Genomic DNA, 24,969 nt, shown 5'->3' on the forward strand with positions numbered 1-24,969 from the left:
TAACAGGCCACTTCCCCGCCGCCTGCCTGCGTCCAAACTGCGGCTGTGGGATCGTGTCACGTCTGCAGAGTTATTAATATCGATACAACCCGTGTGCAACACGATGCCTCCAGAGGGGCGACTCCTGCTCCTGCTGAATGTTTTTCATGAATGAGACTCCCGGACACCTTACACCTTGTGAGCATGACGGTCGGTGAGGTCAGCCGCCCGGGAAAGAAAGTGCCTCTCAGACATCATGTGGGTTGGATATATTTATTTTCTCGACTCATTCGCAGTGCAAAATAGACATCCGGGTAACAAAATAGCCGCGACTATATATTGAAGACGAAACAACGCAATAAATATGCAAAAGCGGCGAGCTTCGAAACACTGTGCAACATTGACGCATCGCAAACAATAGTAAGAACTCTGAAAGAGAATAAAAATCAAGACGATGTCCTAAATTGCCCGGCAGAGGCGTTTGTACTAGTTGATCTTTTACACGTTTTTGTTTTATTTCAAAAGACAGACTTTGAAGGACTTTCATGGGGATCGGGTAAGACTGACATAACGCTTCTCATAATTGTGACACGGAATAAAAAGGATGCATGCGCTTGTCTTCAGCCCATTTTACTCTGTTACCCCCAAAATAAAACCCAGGGGAACCAATTGGCTTCAAGAGTCTCCTATTACATGAATAACCTCCACCTGTGTGACTTAATCTCATTATGAATCCAGCTGTTCTGTGAAGGCCTCAGAGGTTCGTTCGTGAACAAACAGCATCATGAAGACCTAGGGACGCAGTGGAGAACAGGAGTTGGGTTACAAAACAATATGAGCGCAGAACGGAACTTTTTCACCAACAAGCAAAACACCGTGTGGCAGAAAACCAACACTTGCAGGTCACCCTGAATGTACCAGCCCCACTTTGAGACATGGTAGAGGCAGTATTATGCTGTGGGGAGTATTTTTCTCCCGCCTCTTGCAGTTTTACGGAGGGAAATCGGCGAGAGACTGTGGCCAACAGCGACCCGACACATACAGCTGGACGTACAAGGAAATTATTTAAACCATTTTTCTTTTTTGGAATGGTCCAGTTAAAGTATAAATGTGAGTCTGTCCAAAGACTTGAACACGAATGTTCTCCCTTCAATCTGACTGAAGTTTGGATGAGTTGCGAACGTTTTCTTTCCACTTCATGCAGTCCCTTGCGTCGGCCCGTCACATAAAATGCCAAAGAGATAAAATGCAGTTTGCAGTTTGTAAAGTGACAAAACGTGGAGGCATTCAGAGCGAATGATTGCTTTTGCAAGGCGCTGAACATAATGCAATATTTAATAGGACTTCGGTTCTTGTGACAGGTGGGTCAAGTAGTGGCAGCTGCAGTCCTGTGGCACGCGTCTACTTCATAAAATCTCATTGAAGGCAGATAAAGCTCATTAAAACTCAGTTTGACAATAAAAGTGTCTGGAATTCAGAAGACTGACCAAAAAAAAGGAAGGTTTCATGTTGGGTAAATGCATGCGACGGCTGCCAGAGGGTTTTAAGAAAGACGTCTGGAAAGTGGTCCTCTGACTAACGATACCATAAATAAACATTTACATAGCTTAGAGTTTGGCTATCAAATATACAATGCTCTTTAAAATAGAATTAACTTTCTACAAAGCTAGTACAAATGGATTTAAGAAAGAACTCTCTCCCATAGTACTGCATGTTGCCTCTATTTACAGGAAATAGGAAGGAACCAAAGTCACATAACCGACATAAATATAGTTTTGTGCTTCTATGCGTTTCTAGCGTGCTTTGAGTTCGAAGCGATTGTCACAAAAAAAAGAACATTTCACAAATGTAAACTATGTCCTTTGATTACATACAGAAGTCAACAGTCGATGATACTTAGATAGGTTTTATGGTCTCCTATGTACAAGATTCAGACACAAATCACGTCCTATTCTAAACTTCTAATAGATCCTCAAAACAAAACATTTGGTACTTTATCCGATCTTCACACTGAAACTGGCAGTAATCCTTTTCTAACTGTGTACCTTTAAAAAGCTGAGGAGGTTTCCCAAACATTTAGCCAACAAAGCCTGACAGAGTAAATATAGATATATATTTTTTTACATGAGACTGAAATGCATCTCAATAAATTAGAATATCATCATATTATGGTCGCAAAGTTTGTAATTATAGCTTACAGTTGCTGCAAACCCAAATTCAGTTTCTGAGAATATTAGCAGATTACATAAAACCAATGAAAATACTGCTTCCATTCAGAAATGTTGAAAAATAACAGGGAAGATTACAGAGTTGTTCAGCAGACACTGACAGACGCTCACAGGGTGCTCTATGCAAGTACACCGATGGAAAGTTGAGCGGAATGAAAAAATGCGGTGCTAAAAGTTCCTTGAATTTGGCGGAGTGATGAGGAACTGAATCCAAAACGCTTGAGTGTAAAGTTTCCAGATATTCTGATAGTTTTGGGAAGCGTGTCGTCTGCTGGTGTCAAAAAGTCCAAAATTGGAACCGATGTCTACAAGAAAACATTGGAGCGGCTCATTCTTCCCTCTGTTGACAAGCTTTATGGAGATGCAGATTTCCTCCCCTCGCTGCCAAATCAGTAGCTGATTTAATGACCGTGACTGGCCTGACCAAAAGCCCAGAGTGAATCCATGAAGTGGCGATTCATGCACAAGAAGCCTTGCATAGGACACGGCGTAGTATTTAGTGGGTCGACTTTTCTGCACTAAAACCGATTTATGAGACTAAAGCAATATTCAAGTTTTCAAATAAACAGAATTTTGGGTTTTCGTCAGCTGTAAGCCATAATTATCAAAATCAACAGACAAAGAGACATCAAACAAATTCCTCTGTGTGTAATTAATCTCTAAAACCCCTGAATTTCCCTGTTTTTCAACAAAATTACTGAAATAAATTAACTATTTGATCCCATTCTTCATCAGTTAGACCATTTACTGTGTGGGATTGTCTTCAGAAAGCCGATGAAATGTTTGGTAAGGAAAGATAAAGACTTCAGAAAATTTTACTGCAGGAGTTTCATTTGGAAAGTTTGAAGTGCGACAATTCAAGCGAGAGCGCTTTGTTACACGATTGTGAGTTAAAGGCGAAAGAGGAGTTGACTTCATCCATAAGAGGATCATTATTGGAGTTTTACAATAAGAAGAAGGGATTTATAAATACAGGAGTGTAAACTGACTGGATGTCACGTTTTGAGCTCGCTTTGTTCAAACTTACAGACAGAGGGTTATTTTCATTGTTATCAGAAACACCTACCTAACACAAGAAGAAACATAAAATTTAGTTATTCAATTTTACAAAGTAATTACATCCTAACTAGGGAATAATAAGAACAAGCATGTCACATATTAAAAGAGAAGAAGATCATATTCACAGAGGACTGTCACAACACAAGCGTACGTCTATTGAACAGATTACTTCTCGTTCGGGCTGCAGCGCTTAGACCGAGCCCATCGTTCCCAGTCCGTGTTTTCGTGTACCATCTCGCTGGAGAACAAACTTCCCACGTTTTCACGTGTTACAATGAAATGATTTCTGTTCGGTCGGCTTAGGTGGCGAGAACGCAGGCTGGTCCGAAGCGGACGTCCGTCCCATCCAATCAGCACCGGACGAGAGCTCTCAACAAGCCGGCCATTGCCAGTAGCAGGGCTGTGGCTGCGGAGAGAGTCACAATGGAGTTCCAACCTACCTCACTCCCCTGAGGGGACAGACAGACAGAAAGACAGGAAGTGTTAGGACATTTGGAGAAGTTTTGCCTTTACCCTCGTTCTGGTAAAAAGTTCGGGCAAGCCGGTGATCCATCTAAATGTACATTTAAATGTTTGTCTTTAACTGACGTGCCTGAGCTGTTTGTTTTTTTCCTGGTGTAGCGATTAAAAAAAAAAAAAAACTCTAACATTATCCTGGATGGATGTTTTTTTGCTTAGATCCAGCTTGTAAGCATAGCCCATAAATTTTCAATTAAGTTGAGGTTTGGGCCAAACCTGCTTTATCTGATCTAAACCCAGTTTTTTTTATTTGCTTTTGCAATCATTGTCCTGTCGGAACAAGCAGTTGTGTGCAAGTTTTAGCCAGCTACTAGTTGGGCTAAGAGTTAGAGACAGTCCTCCTTCTTCATTTTTGCATCCGCATTATGTACGTAGCATGCTAGTACGACTTGTATCAGAACCCACACCATGATGCTGCCACCACCAAATCCGACAGTGGATGCAGTGACTTTGATCCTTCCTCTTGCCAGAACGGACAGCTGATTCAAACTTTACGTCTACTAACCATAAAACCCTTCTGCAGACGGCAGCTGCAAATTATGGTCAAACTTAAATATATTGATTTTTGATCATGTTTTGTTTACTTGGTCTACGGGTCGCAGTTTGGGTCCGATGGAAAATTGATCACTTTTGAACCACTACTCAAAGGCAGGTCCATACAAGATGACAAAAATGAACCACTTCATTTACACAGGTCCAACTCTCCAAGGGACCAAACGGTTCAGAAGGTGTTTATATCCAAGCATGTTAATTCTGGAGAAAATTCAGATTTGTTCACCAAAATCATGTTTTTGATTGAAAGGATTTTATTTTATTTTTTTTGCGCCATGGAAAAGGAACAGTTCAGATGTACCACTAAAAGCCTAGAAAGTGTGACTTTCACACCCCACAGGGACTGAATATTAACTTCTCACTGGAATTGTATTCAAGGACATTTGAAGAATAGTTCAACATCTTTAGGAAATCTGAATATTTGTTTAGGAACAGACAGGAACTCTACATCTTACAGAACATCACATTTTCAAATAGATTACAAACACCGAGGCAAATCCAGGCATATCAGACTCCACCGGTTGTGGTGAGGATCTCAACCCACCCTCACAAAACCACTAATTATTGTTTTCAGATTTCTGATTGCGTACACGCTGGATAAACGTGACACAACGTGGTGTTCACAACTCAAGTATCCAGATGTTTTTAGCTCGGTGTTAGCCGAGATAAGTGCAGCCTGGGCCGCGTCGTCGCACACTCGCTGACAGAAACTGCTTAGACGTCTTCCTCAGCTCTTAACTGAGTTTAATAGAGGTCAGGTTACAATGGCTGGATGGTTCAGACAGAAAAATGACCCAAACCCACCACACATGAAGAGCAACTGGACAATGCAACTGCCTCATGCTGTACACGAGAGCCAAATTCATCCAGCCTGTCCAAACTTGGGCATTTAACGGTTTTTGTCAGTAAGTGTATCATAAAACATCGCCAACAGAGTTCTGTCTTTCTTAAAGCTGTAAAACATTTTAAATAAAAAGTAGAAGAGCCTTTTATTTAGCCTATATATAAAAACTGGCAAGAGCGATAGCCAGGGATTTACTTTAAATTCAAAGTTGGCATTCAACAGTAGCAAAATCTTTAATGAAAGTAATTACCTCTCAGTTCTTAATATTAAGTCACGTTTACACCGGTGCCTGACTGATTAGAAACCGCATTCAAGAACAAAAAAATACTTTTAAAATAAAAAATAAATAAATAAATAACAAGAACAGCTATGAACATTTGTTTTAATCTATTGATATGGATATTTAAATGTTTATCTTGTATATTTGGTGAACTTTGATACACCATGAAGTCTCCAGATCTTTGCTGCAGAGAGTAATGCACATTTTAAAGTTTATGAGGCGCACCTGGAACCCTCTTATGGCCTTTTGATGCCATGTTTTCACTTGAACACAAAATAAATGTTTATGAGGTCATGTTTGTCACTGGAGACAGTGCAGATGCGCCTCAAAGAGGACGGCACTTATACCGAATGCAATAAAAGCTCCTATTGCATCGTGCAACAGTTAAAACGATCAAAATAAAGGCGATTACAAACCTGTAAACTTGATAATATCATAACTTTTGACTCTTCTTTTCTAAAACTCGAAAGGGCATTTTGAGATTTAGAGGGTTTTGGTTCTGATTTGTCAAACTGCCCACCCGTCCTGTCATGTTGAGCTTTCGTCATAAAACTAAATCATATCATTTTGATTTGCTGGATTAAGATTAGAATATTTCAAACATGCAGAACAAATTCAAATCACAGTCTTTCAATAATCTGTAAAAGTTGACAAAAAGGAGTGACGTTATTAAACAGTTGCACCTAAAAATATTCAACCACCACTTCAAATTGTTTGCAACAAAATGCTTTAATTAATTAAATAGACATAGCATTTGACATATAATAATAATAATAATAAAGATTATTTCCTGTCACAAGCAGAGGAAAGGAGGACACAACAAATTGGTAAAGGCCTTGAATTTTTGTTTGGAGGCTAAACTTAAAGGAATATGACCTACATTATCTGGAATCAAGATGGATTCAGGTTCAAGAAATCCTGGTTGGAAAAGAAAATGTCTGTGAGGACCCTACAGCTTGAGCCTCCCCAGATCAGGACAACAATGGTTACTGCAGACAGCCGTAAGCTTGTATACTTAACAAATAAATATAATTTGCAGAGGTGATTTGTCTCATTTTCGTAAAACTGTTTTAAAACTTTTTGCTTAAAGATTAGAATCCTCCTCTTTTTTTTTGCCACAATTGAGTCATTTCTTTACTTTCTTTTTGAATTTGTTATTTAATTAGATACTTAGCTAGTTTGCTTAGCTCTACTGGAAGATTTTCTATGAAGCATCTCAGGTGATGTTTTGTTAGGAATGTCCAGATTAGCAAAAAAAACAAAAAACAAAACAATGCATCAGGTAGAGATAAGCTCCTTGCCATACCTTGCTCTCTGGGACGCCAGCTCCGACAACCAGCACCAGACCACAGCCACAATTATAATCATTCCTACGAAGGGGATGGAGAGAACAGGGTGCTCAGATGGATGGATGAATCTCTGAGGAGGGAACAGAAAACAAACACAAGGACCATGGAGGTGACAGGGGTGAATGAATGGATGAACTGATAGAAACAAAATAATAATAAATATACACTCCAGAACAATCACAAAAAAATGAGACATGGTCTAATGCTGGGATTAACACGGGGAAGGACAGCAATGGAGCAATTTAAACGTCCTATAAAGCAGACAATGAGTAACTTTATGATGGCATAAGCATTAAGTCAAGATGAGAATGTGTGCTCAGGATTTGCGCGGCATTTGTTGTCAAGCGTGTGATGGTTTGAATAGCCCGGAAACAGAAAGACGAAACAATGTGAGGGGACGGTTTGGAGGCGTTTCATTCTCTCTATCCTCGTTATGCCGCTAATTTGTCGTCTGACAGGCTGAGAGGTCATGGACATTCAGAGAACAAGGACAGCGTCAGAGACGGGCACGGGTAGACAGCTTGAAAAGACGCAGACACACTGCTTCACTGCTGTTGAAGACAAAACATGAGGTTTTGGTTTTTCGTCCTGTTTTTGTTTTGTCTTTGAGCACTAATGGATTCAGTTTTTACCTAATTGGTCCCAGATTTAGAAGATGAATAAATATCATAAACAAGAAATAGAAAGGAAACGTGTGTTTGGCTGTTTATTTCCTTGCTGTAAGAGTTGAAAAGCTTGTTGATTTCCCCACATAGAGCTTAGTATGTAGGTTGCAGACATAAAAAGATTTCTCCTCTCTCCCAAGGCCAAACGGCTTTTGGTCGGTCATTGTGGTCACTGTTTGTTCAGAGATTAAACTGTTTCATGACCAATATGACTCATTTCTTTAAACTTCAATATCCCCATCTAGTAGACATGACCAACTAGCAGAATGAGCATAAGTAATTAGTTTTCCTTCCGGCTCAATTTGAAGCAGAGGCATCCAAACTGTAGCCTGAGGGAGGTTTGAAGTCCTTTGTAGCCGTTTGCGTGACTTTACATCAAAATACTACTCTTAGCCTGCCACCACATGCAGAAAATCGTGTTCAAAACAAAGTACTTGTCTTTGTTCACACTTTATGCTTTCATTGGATGTTTGTTGCTGGACAACAAAAAACTTTGCTCTAAAGTTTGTAGACTTCCACGCACACATTGATTACATTTAGCTAAATATTGCGAGTGTTTTTGAGAGTAGACAAAAATATTTATCCACCATTCAAATCATACTCTAGGAGATTCTGTCTTTTAATAAGAAAAACATAGAATAATTATGTGTTAATTGATTACTCTTCTACAAAGATTTAAGCGCTTTGTCTCTTTTAACAAAATGTGGTGTGAAGATTGAGTAGGTAAATATAAAAAAGATCTCCCTTGAAATTATTTACGCAATTTCATTTTAGAAAAATGTGAATTTTTGGACTGGAAGGTAAATGTTTTTTTTAAAGAAATAACAAAGCTTCAGCATGGAATAACATTTACTTCTTTTAAACTATAATAATAATAGAAAAAATACATTTTTCTATGTCTTTGCTCAACAGTATAAAAGAAAAATCGGGCTACATTAGCGTCAGTGCGCTATAAACCTTTAGTTATGGAAAGCTCAACATCCCCACACTCTGAAAAATCGTTTAACACATTAATATGGAAATTAAACTGCATTTAAGTTTTTTGTTGAAATAATAATTGTGCAAAATAGAATTTTAAAAAAAACATTTAAAATGGGTCCTCAAAATATTTTGATAATCAAAATTTATTTAGTCATCCATAATCTTTTTTTTCCATTCTTATTTTTATTTAATAGTGTTTTTGTCCATCAACAGTATTCAAGCACCATCGTCACAGAGAGGTCAGGACACAGACAGCGTGGACGTGAGGGGACGATTTCCCCCGGCCCAAAGAGCAAAGCAAATGCTGATATGAGCCGACAGGCCAGATCAGTTCATATCAGAACGTGTATCTCCACAGTATGGGACACATAAAAAGTGAGCAACACACACAGGAAACAACGAGGTGTAATGTGAGTGCTATGTGTTAGTTGTAGCTGCAGAGGAAAAAGCATTTCTTTCATTATGCAGAAAATGTCTGGTTTGAAAAGTTAGTTTAGAGAGAATGCATGTCATAAAGTAAATGCCAACATTTTTAACGTGCATTTGTTCAGAATTGCACTGTATATTGTCTTAAGCATAAGCATAGGCATAAGCATATTCATATGCCTGGAATGTTTTCACAAATTTTATTGAGATTTCATGCGACAGTCCAACATACTGTCAAAATTATTTCCAATTATCAAAATAGTTCATAATTGTAGAGTCAAATTATGCTTTACTCGACACCAATGTGGTAAATTGCCTTAAAACGTTACAAAAATGAGCTGTAACCGGAGCAAAAGATGGTTCTGCCAAATATTGACTCGGCAGTGATGAATAAAAACACAGTTTTCAGAAATCATTAAAATCCAAGAGTTCTTATCCTTCCACTTCACAATCTTGTCAGTCTCTCACATAAAATACCAGTAAAATACACTGAAGATTTTAGTTGTAATATGTAAAATCTAAAAAAAAAAGGGTATAGATATGACTGAAAAACATAATACACGCCTAACACTATTTTGTAATTCATGTTTTTCCCATTTTGACAATGACATCTGGTCACTCCTCACCTGAGAACCCCCTGACAGCTTCTGTAGCTCCGCCTTGCAGCGCTGCAGCTCCTCCTCCAGCTCCTCCCTCTCCCTCTGACTGCTGTCGTACAGAATCTGCAGCTCCTGCAGCTCCATCTTCAGACCGTCACACTGGTGAAAAAAAAAGATCCAAACCTTTTCCTTGTATCTTATGTCCAGCCTCTGATCCACACAAAACATGTCGACAGACTTAAATATGAACATCTTGCCGAGGTGTCGTACCTCTCTCTGAACCTGCGAGGCCCTCTCCTCGGCCTGTTTCAGCTGGTCTCTCAGTGAGAAGATCTCCCCGATCCCGCCGTTCCAGCTTGTCGGCGTCACCGGCTTCCCGTCAAAAGAGATGTTCTTCTGAATGGAGGCATCCACCAGGCGACAGTTCTCAGACTGGGTCATGGTCATGTAACTCCCGGTCGTGACCTCACCCGAGCCAACCTCGCCCTCCTTCACCTCTTCGCCCTCCACTGCATCCTCCTCTTTGAGTGACAGATAGACGCTGGAGCTGTGGAGAAGTGATTCAAAACGCCATTTCTAATTCGCTTGGGAGAATTTGTTCAAACACTAAATGGTGGCATTTAAATCTCAGTTGTTTCCAATTGCACATCAACTAATAACATTATTTCAGTATTTATGCATCATCGAGCTAGGTTTATTTGTACAGCAAATTTAAGCAACAAGGCACTTCTGGGGTATTCTAAATGAGCTGCGGTAAATAAACAGGTGGGAGGGTTTTTTTTACATGACACATGGCAGTGCCTCGGGGTAGTATTCCAGAGGGTATCCCCACCAGCTGACGAAACGAGGACAGCTCATGATTGAGCAGCCATTGACCTCTCACCATGTTCTCTGTCTCTGCAGCAGCTGCAGCTTCTCCGTGAGCCCCCTGTTGTTTTCCTTCAGGGTCTGACACTCCTCCCGCAGCATACGGCACTCCTCCTTTAGAAGGTCTACATCACCTAAAAGAGACGACGGCAAAAGGTCAAGAGACAGAAGGGCTCACATTTTGCTCATGAAAAAACATACAGATATCATCGAAGCCTATTAATAGACTATGCATGCCTTAGTGTTCAAAGAAAGGCCTAATTTTTCTCATATCCTGCTCACCGGTGCACAGATTGGGTTGAAGACAATTGTACTTGGGAGGCTTCAGCAAAATGTATCAATAATAGGCAATGAAATACACAACAACATTTCTTTGTACAGCTTCCAATGATTATTTTATTGAATTTTAATTTGACCAATAAGTAGTTTTGGTCAGCCTGAAGCGGGAATTACATCCTGTAGCTTTTTGGCACAAGTGTAAAAGCATCTGCTTGAGTGTGATTGAGAATGAATATTATATAGCTGGTATGGTATGGTACGGTATGGTATGATAGGGTATAGTGTGGTACGGTATGGTACAGTATGGTACGGTATGGTATGATAGGGTATAGTGTGGTGCGGTATGGTATGGTACGGTACAGTATGGTATTGTATGGTACAGTATGATACTCTATTATAGTATTATAATACTATATTAAAGTATAGTGCGGTATGGTACTGTACGGTATGGTATGGTACGATAGGGTACCATCGTACCATATGGTACGATATGGTATAGTATCGTACCATACGATACCATACCATATGGTATGGTATAGTATGATACGGTATGGTATGGTATGGTATGGTATAGTATGGTACGGTATGGTATAGTACGGTACGGTATGGTATGGTATGGTATAGTATAATACGGTATGGTATAGTATAATACGGTATGGTATAGTATGGTACGGTATGGTATAGTATGGTACGGTATGATATAGTATGGTATGGTATGGTATAGTATGGTATGGTATGGTATGATATAGTATGGTATGGTATAGTATGGTACGGTATGGTATAGTATGATACGGTATGGTATAGTATGGTACGGTATGATATAGTATGGTATGGTATAGTATGGTACGGTATGGTATAGTATGATACGGTATGGTATAGTATGATACGGTATGGTATAGTATGGTACGGTATGATATAGTATGGTATGGTATAGTATGGTATAGTATGGTATAGTATGGTATGGTATGGTATAGTATGGTACGGTATAGTATGGTACGGTATGATATAGTATGGTATGGTATAGTATGGTATAGTATGGTACGGTATAGTATGGTATAGTATGGTATGGTATAGTATGGTATAGTATGGTACAGTATGGTACGGTATGATATAGTATGGTATGGTATGGTACGGTATGGTATAGTATGGTATGGTACAGTATGGTATAGTATGGTACGGTATGATATAGTATGGTATGGTATAGTATGGTACGGTATGGTATAGTATGATACGGTATGGTATAGTATGATATGGTATGGTATAGTATGGTACGGTATGATATAGTATGGTATGGTATAGTATGGTATAGTATGGTACGGTATAGTATGGTATAGTATGGTATGGTATAGTATGGTATAGTATGGTACAGTATGGTATAGTATGGTACGGTATGATATAGTATGGTACGGTATGGTATGGTACAGTATGGTATAGTATGGTACGGTATGGTATAGTGTGGTACGGTATAGTATGGTACGGTATGGTATGGTACAGTATGGTATAGTATGGTACAGTATGGTATAGTATGGTACGGTATGATATAGTATGGTATGGTATGGTACAATACGGTATAGTGCGGTGCGGTATAGTATGGAATGGTGCTTTTCTTAAATCGAAGAAAAACACCTAAGAATCTAATTCTTAATCTAATTTGTGCTCAATTTGTATAAAAATTTCTACATAAAGAAACTTTATTTATTGATTGATCCAAAACTATCCCGAAACCTTCACATAACTGATTGAGGGATTTTCTTCTACCATCCTGCAGCAGACAGCTGTGCTGCAAAACTAAACATGACTTGTATGTAAACAGAAACAAGTAAATATTCAGCATCAATTGGGTTATTTATTTCTTCCTCTATAGCCACAGCTAACCATATTTTATCATGTCTGCATAATAAAAAAAATGACCCATTCAAGAGAATTATACCAAAAATTGTTTTAGGGTATTTCTTTACCAGCTTTTAGCAACAAACTGACATTTTTGTCAGTTCTCCACTGTAAAATGGCTGGAACTCTGAAAACCTGCAGACGAAGTGCAAACCGACAGCATCCATGACTATGTTTCTGGAACTGCTGGGGCTGCGTGAGGAGGATGTTTTTAAGGGTGATGTATCATGTCAGTTTTCTTCCACACAAAGTAACGGCATGTAAGCCAAAAGTTTAGATTTGGTTTCATCATCCAACCAGAGCGCATTCTACCACATGTTCGCCATGTCCTCTGTTTGCATAAACATAAAGTTAGGCTGATTTCTTTTCTTTCATTGAAAAAATTTAAACAGAGAAAACTATGAGATTCCCTTCCTCTGGCTCAGCTGCTGAACCCGGCGGTGAACTCGTGTGTCCCTCCCTGTCATGACTTCATGTTCCTGGTATCCAAACGACACACATGCGCCACTCCCCTTCCCAACAATTTGCAATCACATCTGTATGATGTATTATTTATTGAAGCCTAAAGCTGATTAATGTACTTGACAGCAGGATGCTAACATGATGTCAGGGAGGACTACCCAAACTCTTGTGTTTATTTCATGGCTCATCAGAGATTCTTTGTGGTTTTTAGAGAAAAGGGTACATTTGATTTTAAAAGCCCGTCTTTCACTCTGTCTCTTATTGACACCAGATCCATTTGTAAGCATTATTTGTGTTTTATTTTTTCCTATTTCTGCACCACATCGATTCCTCCTCATGTCCTCACCCTCTCTCCTCTCGGCCTCCCGCCGCTGGCTCTTCATGCTGATCTCCGCCCTCAGCGTCGTGATCTCCAGCTCGTACTCTTGGGTCTCCTCGGTCAGGCGCTGCAGCTCGGCCCGCCGGCGGCACAGCTCCTCCTGCAGTGACGCGATGTCGTTCTCGCGCTCGGCAGCGGCCTCCTCCGCCGCCTGCTGGAGCAGGAGCACCTCCTCCTGGGCCACGCGCAGCTCCTCCTGGGCCTCGGCCAGCTCGCTCTCCTTCTCCTCCTCCAAACTGTTCATCTCCTCCTGCACAGAGCGCAGCTGGGCTGGGGTAGAGCGAGATGTTAGTGTTTCTTTATGGAAGGCGGGTGTGTGTGGGAGAGGCTGTGCTGTCAACCTGAGGGTGTGTGTAGGTGTGTGTGTGTGTGTGTGTGATCTCACCTGAGCTGTTGCTACTGTGGATCTGTGTGTGTTTCTGTGTGGGTGGTGTGTGCTTGCACAATGCAGAGCTGATGTAACTCAATGTAACCTTATAGATTTTTCAAGATAAAGTTAGGATTGTTTAATAATTACAGGAAGAGAAAATACTCTGCTGAACGTATAACTTAGATTTCTACATGCCCTTTGAGCTCTAAAAATATTAAAGGCATTATAAACAAAATTTATTGTTATTAGTAGTAGTAGCAGTAGTAGTATCTATATTTACATGAAAAATCTCAGAAAGATTAACTGATATTTGCACTTCAGACTTTAGCCACTTCAAAGTTTTATTTGAATAATTTTTGACTGTCTAATACAAAAATATCAAATACGACAACTGTACAATTTTTTTATATTTTCAATTTATTACAGAGGCATCATTCCTGAAGTTTTGCCATTTATCCTCCTCCAGCTGGACTTCTATAACACTTCTGAGGTAGAAAATATTGGTTGGAATGACTCTTTGATGATTCAGGCTACTCAGTTCAGTTCTTTGAGCAACTCTTTGGGCACCATGAGTGAGAAAGCAGCATACAGTAAAACTTGTATAAGGTAGAGTACAGTATAAGAACTTTCTCAGTTTAAAAACTTACTCCAGAAAAAGTGACATGACAAACCAAAGGATTTTATCTGCTGAGGTTTGTGTTTTGGTGATACCTTGTAGATTCTGGATCTGTCGAGTGAAGGCCTCGGCCTGATGGGCGCTGGCCAATCGCTCATCCTCCAGCAGACCTGAGGACATGTGAGAAAGAAGAGATGAAGAGTGTGTGAAGAGGTAAGAGAAAAGAAAGAAACACACAACATATCAGAAGGCCAGAAAGAGAGAGAGAGACTCGATAAGCTGCTGGAACCTGATGCATTGACTGGAGGCCACAGTGAAAACCTTCAGCATATTTCTCTGTTGGTATTCCTGTTATAGCAGCTCATAATAAGAATTTTTTTTTTTTGTTTTTGGTTGCTATTTTCACAGATTTATTTCACTGCTATTTTTATTTAGTTTTTTTTTTTCTCGTTAGCTTTTGGTTCCTGCTTGCATAACTTGTGCCAGCCAGAGTTTTCAACCAGAGTTGTGGGATTTAGTGCTGAGGACAGATAGCAGACTGCTGAGGCTACAACTGGGTGAAAGACAGAGAAAACGAAATGCCTCAGGACAGTGCAAACCCTGTATAAATATGACAGGTATTATAATCCAGGCAGTATTGAGTCACCAGGTCTCTGTGTCTTTAGCCCTCCCTGCTGCTGGTCTCAGTCAAGGTCACATGTCTTATTTAATGCAACCCAATGCCATTTTTAGATGGCTAACAAGTGTGTTGCGTTTCAAACTCCTCTTTAGTTTGTCTCACCCATAAAGTCCAGACCTGTCCACTTGGAACTGAATTGAATTTTGCATGTTGTTTAAGAGTTTTTTTTTGTTTTCTTTCACTTTTAATTACATTTTTGTTTCATTTAATTTATTCTTAATTAAGTTTTGAAATGCCATTTTTTTTAACTTATTGTTTTAAACTTTCCAAGTACAATTCTATCAAATAAAACTTTTATTCAAAACCACGTCAATGTGGTTCATTTGCCGACATCTTTCCCAAAGTTTATACTGATGTCTGTAGTTATGCGTTTAAACTGCTTCAGTGTTCAAACTTCCTCTTTCTTCTTTCAAATGAAGGCAGAGATTCATTGCAGCAGATCATTAAGATTATTTTTTTAATATGGTTTTATTATCCTGAACAGGTATAAAAATGCCCAAGGAGAGTACCTTAACATCTACAGCTAATACAACCAATCTGAATCATGCTATTAAAAAAAAGAAAGTGTCCTGTATGTCAATTTTAGGGGTTTTATTAAAAATTATCTGCCGTTCCCCAAGTTCTAAAAGTATTTTAATCTAACACCAAGTGTACTAAACCAGCCATGCACTGGGTGATCAGTGCATTAAAATTGAGCATTAACCTGGCTCAAATGTTTAATAGTCGCAGCTGCAGGACAGACACCTAGCATTACTTTTCATCATGTCACATCCAATGGGAGTTAGAAAAGCAGAAAACACACTTCAGAGTGGGCCTGGGTTTAAAGTCAGACGACCACGATGATGGAATGTTGCCAAAATATGCAGAAGAAAAAACATTGTATAAGTTAAAATTTGTATTTATACCTTTTTTTTTCTTCTTTTTTTGCTAATACGCATAAATGAGATCCAGTTAAACAAATTGTTAGAGCGCATAACTGAACGATTAGTATCATGAAGGTCAAGGAGCACAGAAAACAGGTTGAGGATGAAGTTTAAAGCAGGATTAGGGAATAAAACAAAAATGCAAAAGCTTTACACAACTTGTTGAGAACTGGGCCAAGTTCTGTTTGGTGAAGCATAATGGTGACAGTATCATGCTGTGGGGAGGGTTTTTGTCTGCAGAGCTAAGGAAGCACATCAGACTCCACGAGGCGGAAATTCTACTATCAGCAGGAGAAAGACCCAAAATATTCAAACCAGACCTAAATCCAAATAACTATCCACAGAAACCTTTCAAAACCTCTAGATTTTAAAGTATTGACTCAGAGTGGCTGCAAACAAATTCAAGCCACACGCTTCCGATTTTTATTTTCAAAAACTGGCATCACTTTGTCATCACCTTCACAATTATGCGCCACTTTGTGTCGGTTTACCAAATAAAATTTGAATGACTAACATAGAAGTTTTCAGCTAAAGCGAGGGGGGGTGGGATTTGAAATAGTTCAAGGCACTAATTATGTAGATTACTGTGAAATTTAATGGCTGCTGTTATGATCTGCAAACACAAAGTGTGCGGCGTGAAACACAGGAGCCATTCATTCAGAGCAAAAACTCGTTTTTTCAGGCAGAAATTAAAACAGACATTAAAATACCATTTACTCTACCTTGAAGCTTTTGCTAACATGCCCCAATGTGCTTAGCTAGGCCTTAAAATAAAGATGAAGCCAAAATATAAAACACACCAAAATAATCAATAATCTTTCCTTCTTCCAAACTGAAAAGCATTTCTTTTGTGGCCCGAGTCATGCAGAATTACCAAAGTCTCCATATATGTCTAATTAGCTTTGGCTTGATTACACTGTTAGAGAAAAATGCATCTGAATCACCCCAGTGCTAGCCACACTGAGTCTCTGGTTGTTCCTGACTTAACCCACAGCCATTTGTCACTGTGGTCCAGGACACTTGGTCTAGAAGCTTCTCTCAGTGAACACGTGGTTGTTAGAGGACCGCCCGCACCACTGCCAGACAAACCACTGAGCTCATGGTGAACTCTTATGCTCACACTCATAAACACAAGCTGAGCTCAGAGCGGCCTCATACCTGCGGGCTTAACTCACTGCAAGGCTCCCTCAGCATTAAGACCGTCATTTCTAAGGTGTGAAAAAACACCCCGTCTAGCAGCTATGAACAATGGAGCTGGATGGAGCTGGTCACTGGCTGCATTTAAATGAGACTGATCTGTCTTTAAAGGGGAGTTCAGCTGTTCAGAAGAAAGAGAGCAGTTTTTTTCTGGGTTTTTGTCATTTTGGGTTTTTTTTACTTTTGCTTGTTGGTCTTGATAGGCATCTTGTTCAAGTAAAGCTGAGTCAAATAACTTAGACTTTTTTTTTACTATATATAAAGTAGAGTTTTAAACCTAGAGGGAATGCTAAACACAATAAACTGAAAATATTGCTCAAAATATTTTATTGGTTAGATCCTTTTTTTAGAGAGTTGAAAGTTATCGGCGAAAAACATTCAGCATGTTGTCTTCCTTTCTTTTCTTTATCTTTCTTTACTAATACCCTTTGTATCTAAAATACAATTCTTTATTTTCTGAAATGTTCTTTACATTTATATAGTAGGCAGAATTGTGAAGCTGAATGAAAATGATAAATGACAAAAAATACAGATTGCAAGCAAAAACATGAAAGGCAGGTTGTGCATTTGTAGTCAGCCCCCCTTTACTCAAACACCCTTTAATAAATTCCAGATTCTGACTGTTCTCAGAAGTCAACAGGTGTCCACCTGCATTTAGCTCCAGCCATCGTCTTATTAACTTATCAACTGTCCCTGCTGGATGAACGCATCCCCACAGCATGATGCTGCTACCAACATTTGTTACCATTGGCTCAAGATGGTGCCCAGCATCCAAGGTTTCCCCCAGAAAACCTACTAAACCCGGTGGTTTGGGCGCTTGGCAGTCACTCATCCAGTGGCCCGCCGTGTTTTTGAGTTAAAAAATGTTTAAAGTTGACAGGAAATTTGAAAATATCACTTGATAATTATGTGTGATTGGAAAATTACCTGAACACCAACTATAAAGTCTTAAAAAATGCAAACATAAAAAAATAAATAAATAAATAGGCAATGCTAAGCCTGGGGGGGGTCCTAAGTAAAGCCTGGTGGCCCGCCAGGCTTATGATACACTGAGGAAAACCGTGGCATCAGTGTTCCTCCACATATGCGCAGCACATAGTACATCTGACTTTCTTCCACAAGTTTCAGTTGTTTCAAACATGACAAACTGTAAATTGTGCTTTTTACAGCTTCTATACATCAGTTTTCCATAAAGGTCAGATTTGTGGAGTCCTATTGAGAGATTCTTCCACTGGATCTGTGCATTTCTGCAGCTACACCGGTAGAGATTATCATTGCATTGAAAATCAATTCAGCATTTCATCTTCCTCATCACACCCGGTGGTCTACCACATAAAATACTTGTGCAAAAATCTTGACATTTAAAGTGGCGGTGAGAAAAGCATTTGTCTGAAGGGCATTAATACTTTTCCACAGCACTGTACGGTGTGTTGATTAGCTGAATTATGGTTCTCCACATGATGAGTGACGAGTTTATAAATAAGGTTTCCATATCAAGGCTGGATTTCTCACCTTGCAACTCATGGAAACTTTCCTGGTGCTTGTTGGACGTCTCCCTGGCCTCGTCCAGCTCCAGCAGCAGCTGCAGAACCTGGGCCTTCAGCTCCTCCAGCTCCTGCTCCTCCGTCAGCAATTCCTGCTCCTTCCTCCTCTTCTCCAGCCCTTCCCCTTCCCCTTCCTCCTCCCTCAGCTTCCTCTCTTCCCCCTCGTCCTCCTGGGACCGCTCCTGGTCCATCTCCTCCTTCTCGTTGTCCTCCTCCAGGACGCCTCTCTCCTTGGCCGTCATCTCGTTGTCCATGTTCGGGCTGCTGGCGGCTTTCAGATCGCTGGGATCATCTGATGGAGGGATGCGGATAATAGAAAGAGAGATAAAAAGGAGAGGTTGATGTGTTATGAAAAAAAAAATAAAAAATCTCTGTCATTCTCTGGATTCAGCCATGCTTGAAACAACAGCACCATCTTGTGTGATCCAAGTGGCACAAATTGTTTTGCGCACCAACTCTTACTCCACTTATGTCATCTGAAGATCGTGAAAGAATCATAAATATCTGCTTGTGAATCCGTATTTAAAGGAAAAAAATGGAAAATGTTTGGGAAAAAAAATACAACACTCGCCTTAAAAGCAACTTACAGCGTCACAATCAGGATGTAGAGTTAAAGTCATTGAGCTGCACTGTGAATACAAATATTCAGCCAGTAGGTGGAGTGAGTTAGCTGACACATTGCGGCAAAGAATACTAAAAAAAAAAGGGGGTGGGGGCGAGTCAGTGTGCTGAAGCAATCACTATGACTCACCATTCAGCAATGCACCTCAAAGTCCATAACAACACCAGCTACCACTCATAGTAAGACAGATGAGACACATGCGACTCTCACATTCACACAGCCTTTACAGAATCCTATCTTTGCTTATTTCACAGCCCGATACAAACATGACTGCTTATGTGTAAAGCAAAACAAACATGTCAAAACTGAGGTAGAGCAATGCAAAGAGGCTTTATGTAGATGTAAGGAGGCCTGCACAGACAAAAGGAGATGATCGAGGCCTTTCCGATCAGTTGGCTGAGCCTCCTCTAGGGAGTTTGGTCTCTTTAGGGAAAGAGATTGCTCACGCTCCTTTTTCAGTATCACTCCAAAGAAGTCTGCTCACACTGCAGACGCACTGACCCGCCATCGTTTCTCTCTCACCTCTCGGCAGCGCGCTCTTTTAAGGTAGAGTCCGTTTCACGGCTAAATGAAGACGCGGCGTTACAAATTTGTGTCTGAGTGCCACAGAACTGCCGGTTAGTTCGACTTAGAGAGGGAGAGTGAGATGTGCAGAGGAAAAAGGGAGCAGCAGGGGACGGGGTGGCGTATTAACTACAGATCTACCTAATTAGGAGCCATACACACCGGTGTGTAATCATCACTCTGGGGATGCTTTCACTTCTTGAGATAATTATTTCTCTCCCTCCCTCCTGACTGGATGCAACTATAGCGCAGAGTGGGGAGAAGTTTTACTTTATGAAACAATTTCCCAAGCCTCAGGTATCAAAACGGCTTACCAACACCGCAAATTCCCCTGTGAAACATGGTGGTGGCAGAATCGTGCTGTGGGGGATGGTTATATCTAGAAGAGCAGGAAGGTCAGACATAGCTACCGTAGCAATTGAAGTTTACTAAACTCTACTGAAAATCAGATTTATTTTCCAAATTTGGCATTTGCAATAAGTACACGGTACACAAACAGTTAAAATAGTGTAGAACTAAAATCAAAAGAAGTTGCTTCAAATTCAACCACAAAAAACGGGTTTCCATTACTACTAAAGTCTCTAAATTATTCAGCTCTGAAAATAATTCTTTACAAAAGTTTTTTTTTTTAAAAACATTGCCAGGTTTGGTATCAGGCACAATGCAGGATTTCATTAGTTGTGGCAAGTGTCATTGAGATAGCAAACCTCAAAAACTGGTTAAGATGTTTGTTACACTGTAAGTTACAAATATAAGTCAAGAAAATTATCCACAAAGACTTGGTGGCAGCCGCTGAGGTATCAGTTTCCATCTTAAGGTTCATAATGGATCTATCCTTGAACTCCAAGATGCAAATGCCTACTGACCCAAAATGACAAGAAACTCAGCTCAGATTTGTTAACAGTTTTGGAAAAAAGAACAAGAACATTTTCAGCTTCTAAATGTACAAAACTAGAAGAAACATGCCTCATAAGATTTGCAAGTGTTATTGCAATGAAAGGTTCTGCAAAGCATCAACTCAGAAGGCTTTAATAGAAATACTGGTAATTGCAAAATGAAAAAAAAGAACTGAAGGAGTGTGAATACATTTGCAAGGAACTGAATTTGCATGACTATTATGCACTTGCAAAACCTGTACATGCTTTATACTCATGAGACCCAATTTCTCTTTTTTCATAATATTGTTAATTCAAAGAAGGCAGCCTCTGAGGGAAAGTGAGAGGTTTCGTGAACACAGGGCTATTTTGTCATTAAACTTTGATGCTGGCGTAATGAGTTAGTCATAAAAAGCCGGAGCACATTAGCAGGGAGGGAGGGTTAGCTGCTTGTATAGCCAGCAGCAGATAATGGCCATCAAGAGACTGAACACTTCTCACTGAATATCACTCAGATTCTCTAGGATGTATGATTAGAAGAAGGATTCGTTCTTTTAAATAGTCTCTGCTGTTTCCGGGAGTAATGCAGCCTCATTCAAGCTCGTTTTTATGGCTATCTATCCATCCATCCATCCATTCATTAATCCAGACAACCTAGACATCCCTCTCCTTGGCAACATCCTCCAGAGCATTCTGGGGCATCCCAACACGTTGTCTCCTCCCTATGTATCCCACAGGGAGTATATAGGAGTATATAGGGACCTATGAGATACATACTGTAGGTCTCCTCCCAGTGGGACATCGCAGTAATTTCTCCAAAGAGAGATGTCCAGGAGGCATCCAGATCAGATACCAAAGCATCTCTGGTGGCTGACTCCTTTCGATACAGGAAAGCAAAGGCCCCCTCAGATGGTGAAGCTGTTTACCCTGTCTGCATGTGGACATCCTACTGAGGAAGCTAATTTCAGCCCCTTCTGTTCAATATCTTGTTCTTTGGGTCATGATACATATCTCATGACCCAAGGTCAGTATATGAACAGGCCGGCAAAATCGAAAGCTTTGCTTCTTGGCTCAGTTCTTTCTTCACTACAACTCACCAGAGCAGCATCTGCATTACTTCAGACGATGCCACAATCTCTCCACCCATCGTCGTTCAATCCTGCCATCAGTCGTGACATCAAGGTACTTAAACTCCTCCATTGGAAGCAGAGGGAGTAGTCCACCTTTTTCCTGCTGAGAACCATGTTCTCATTCAAGCTGCTTCACACTCAGCTGTGAAAACCAAGGATGAGATCCTGCAGTTCCCAAACCAGGCATCCTCCTCTCAATTATTATGTATTGAGATCCTATTTATGAACACCTCAAGCAGTACCGGTGACAAGAGTCCAACCTACACCAGTACAGGCGTTTTTTGTGCCAAGAATGCGGACATATCTCTTCCTTTAGAGATACAAGAATTGGATAGTCCTCAATAACTACCCAGATACCCCATAATAATGGAATTACCTTCTCCCAAGTCCTCAGGCTCCACCTTCTCCATGGAGGACACGAAGTTTGAGGTCAACCAACAACCTCTCTCCACAGCCTTTCCCGAATTCCTCTAATGGATGAGTTTTTGCCTCTTCAACCATGTCAGCCACTTAAGGAATCCCTTTAGTTTTGTACCCATACTGCATGCATTTCTTTAGAACAGCAAAGTTATTGTAGTCTGTTAGTTTAATTAGAATGTTAAAAAAAATCACATCAAACATCTTGCAACTCCATAACACCTTTCTCCAACAGCACAACCACACCCATGGTGCAACATCGTTTGCCGTGTATTATTTGAAGCTCCTTAAATAGAGCTGTTACCGACTGCGCTGCACACATTTAATGGCTCCCTTCTATTCCTCACTTCAGGCACTTTTGCAACACCATTTAAAAAAACACAGCGATTGTCACAGCCTAGCTGATAATAAGTCACCTTCAACACAAAGCGACTACAGGTTGCAAATTCTCTACTTCATAAATGTTACAATGGAGAAAGTTCATATCTTTCAGAGAGTTTCCGTCCCCCACAGCTCTCACTCAGGTTTCCTCCACTGAAGTGTCAGTCATAAAGATTTTCAACTACTTTCCCCCCTCTAATGACTCAGAGAGGGCATCCGTCTTGCAGCTATTAAGTGTGACTAGTGTGGCATTTTAAGACTTGTGACATCGCAAGATTTGTTGGAAGAGTGCTCAAGCAAATTGGTTTAAGCTCATGCAATGACTAACTCTCATAAATTTCATAAAATGAAAACAATGAAACAATTTTAAGGTGGAAGAGAGAAGACTTTCGGCATGGATAAATCTGGCTGTGCTCACTGTTGACTGAGACCTGGATTAAGAATTTTATATTCTTTTTGAACATCTCAAAAACTAAATCTATTAAAGAGTATTACATTCAAATAGGACTTAGGAATATAAGATTCATGAAATGATTAAAATTTTTATCAGAAGGTCAATGACAAAATCAAGGATGTCCTGATTTGTGAAAATTTAGCTTATTCATATAATCCAGGATGCTCCCTTTTTGTTGAACTAGGAATCACTTTTGTTCTGAAATTGAGAACTCTCCAAACTTTTCAACGGTGATGAACCCAAACAGTGATTTATTGGTGCTTCTTAAACAGAATGACGTCTTTTAACAAATTAATTCACACGGAATAACTGAACCTCGTGACTTCTATTTTTATTTTGCTCATTGGCACCCAGCAGGTCCTGTAATGAGTTTCTGAATCCTCTGACTACAATAAATCATTATGTTCAGAGTACAAGCCTGAAGGGTATTTTAGATCTGGCCGTGCCCAAACAATATGGGCAAATTAAGCTTCTCTCTGCTGGAATCAGCTCCACTCCTTAAGTAAACATTGTTCAGAGCAAAGCTGCTTAATTTTCATTTCTCTTTGCAACTGCTTCTGAACAGCATGGCATCTTAACTTTTGTGTACTGTATTTCAGTAGTTGAATGTGTGTATTTTGATCTCTGCATAAACCCATGTATTTTGTGAAGGCTTTGGACGTTTGTTAGAGAACATTAGGGAGCAAAAAGCATCATAGAGGCCAAGGAGCAGGGAGAAAGCTGCAGAGAAATTTAAAGGGTGAGAGGCTACGAATCAACACGTCAATCTCTAAACGTCTTCCAGATCACTGTTCAATGTAGGGCTGTAAGGATTCCTCGAATGATTCGAGTACCTCGATTATTAAAATTCCTCAAAGAAAATTTATCTTCCTCAGAAAGAGAGAGAGAGAGAGAAAGATTACTCAATTAATCGTAAAAATAATCGATAGATTACTTGATTACTAAAGTAACTTATTACAATAGCCCTAGTTCAAGCCATTATCTGAAAAATGGAAACAGAGTGACACACCTACCAAGACATGACTGTCCACCTAAGCTTACAAGCTGGTGAAGGAAAGGCAAAAATAAGAGAACAAGAGAAGTCCCATGGTGAATCTGAAGGAGTTTCACACATCCACAGCCGAGCTGTGAGAATCTCTTGATACTTGAACTTTTGGTGAATGATAATTGGTCCAGAAGATCCCGAAGCACCTCGCACTGCTTTCAGTCATTCCCACATACATTCACACGCTGATGGTGGTAAGTTACATCATAGCTATAGCTGCCCTAGTGTCACTGGGCTCTCTGGCCACCACCAACAGGAAAGGTGGGCGAAGTGTGTTATCCAACGACACAATGACTAAGATAGATGGAGTTGGGGTTTAACGACAACCCACCGGCTACAGGACAAACTCCTACCACTGTTACAGCCAACATTATGGAAGATGGATGAGAGAAAAGCCATTGTTGAAAGAAAGCCAGACAAAGTCCCAATTAAAGCTCGCCACAAATAACTGAGCAAACAAGCAGAAAAAGGGTCTCTAGTCAGATAAAACCAAAAAGTTTACATTAGACGAGAAATACTATGTATAAGAGAAACCTAACCCTGTGCCTCACTCTAGGATGAAGTTGGAAGTTTCATGATTTGGGGATTCTCTTCATCAGCAGCAACAGGGAAACTAATGTGAAGATAGATGGAACCAAATACAATCCTGGAAGAAAACCTGTTATAGGCTGTAAAAGACTCAAGTGGTGTTTCACCTTCCAGCAGGAAAATGACCAGCCACAGCTGCAATAAAATGGCCCAGTCAAAGTCCAGACCTACATCCAATTTAGAGCATATTCATGATTACCATTCAC

The 24,969-nt window shown here is 40.1% G+C and overlaps 1 protein-coding gene across 4 annotated transcripts in view; it reads right to left on the bottom strand.

The window, feature by feature from the left end:
* Positions 1-236: 236 nt before the first annotated feature.
* Positions 237-24,969, bottom strand: part of LOC116735761 (coiled-coil domain-containing protein 136-like) — a 40,295-nt gene continuing 15,562 nt past the window's right edge. For 2 of the 4 annotated variants that reach the window (XM_032587857.1, XM_032587840.1), the window contains exons 2-9: positions 18,656-18,979; positions 14,440-14,514; positions 13,326-13,628; positions 10,365-10,482; positions 9,752-10,028; positions 9,509-9,640; positions 6,768-6,880; positions 237-3,715 (exon numbers count right to left, since the gene is read on the bottom strand). In XM_032587857.1, coding sequence (XP_032443748.1) covers positions 3,703-3,715; positions 6,768-6,880; positions 9,509-9,640; positions 9,752-10,028; positions 10,365-10,482; positions 13,326-13,628; positions 14,440-14,514; positions 18,656-18,941 — 1,317 coding nt within the window. In that variant the 5' untranslated portion in view covers positions 18,942-18,979 and the 3' untranslated portion in view covers positions 237-3,702. The remainder of the gene's footprint in view (positions 3,716-6,767; positions 6,881-9,508; positions 9,641-9,751; positions 10,029-10,364; positions 10,483-13,325; positions 13,629-14,439; positions 14,515-18,655; positions 18,980-24,969) is intronic. The other 2 variants (XR_004342429.1, XM_032587849.1) reach the window with 2 other exon arrangements.

The sequence above is a fragment of the Xiphophorus hellerii genome, chromosome 2 (assembly GCF_003331165.1).
Source record: "Xiphophorus hellerii strain 12219 chromosome 2, Xiphophorus_hellerii-4.1, whole genome shotgun sequence".
Classification (NCBI taxonomy): Eukaryota; Metazoa; Chordata; class Actinopteri; order Cyprinodontiformes; family Poeciliidae; genus Xiphophorus; species Xiphophorus hellerii.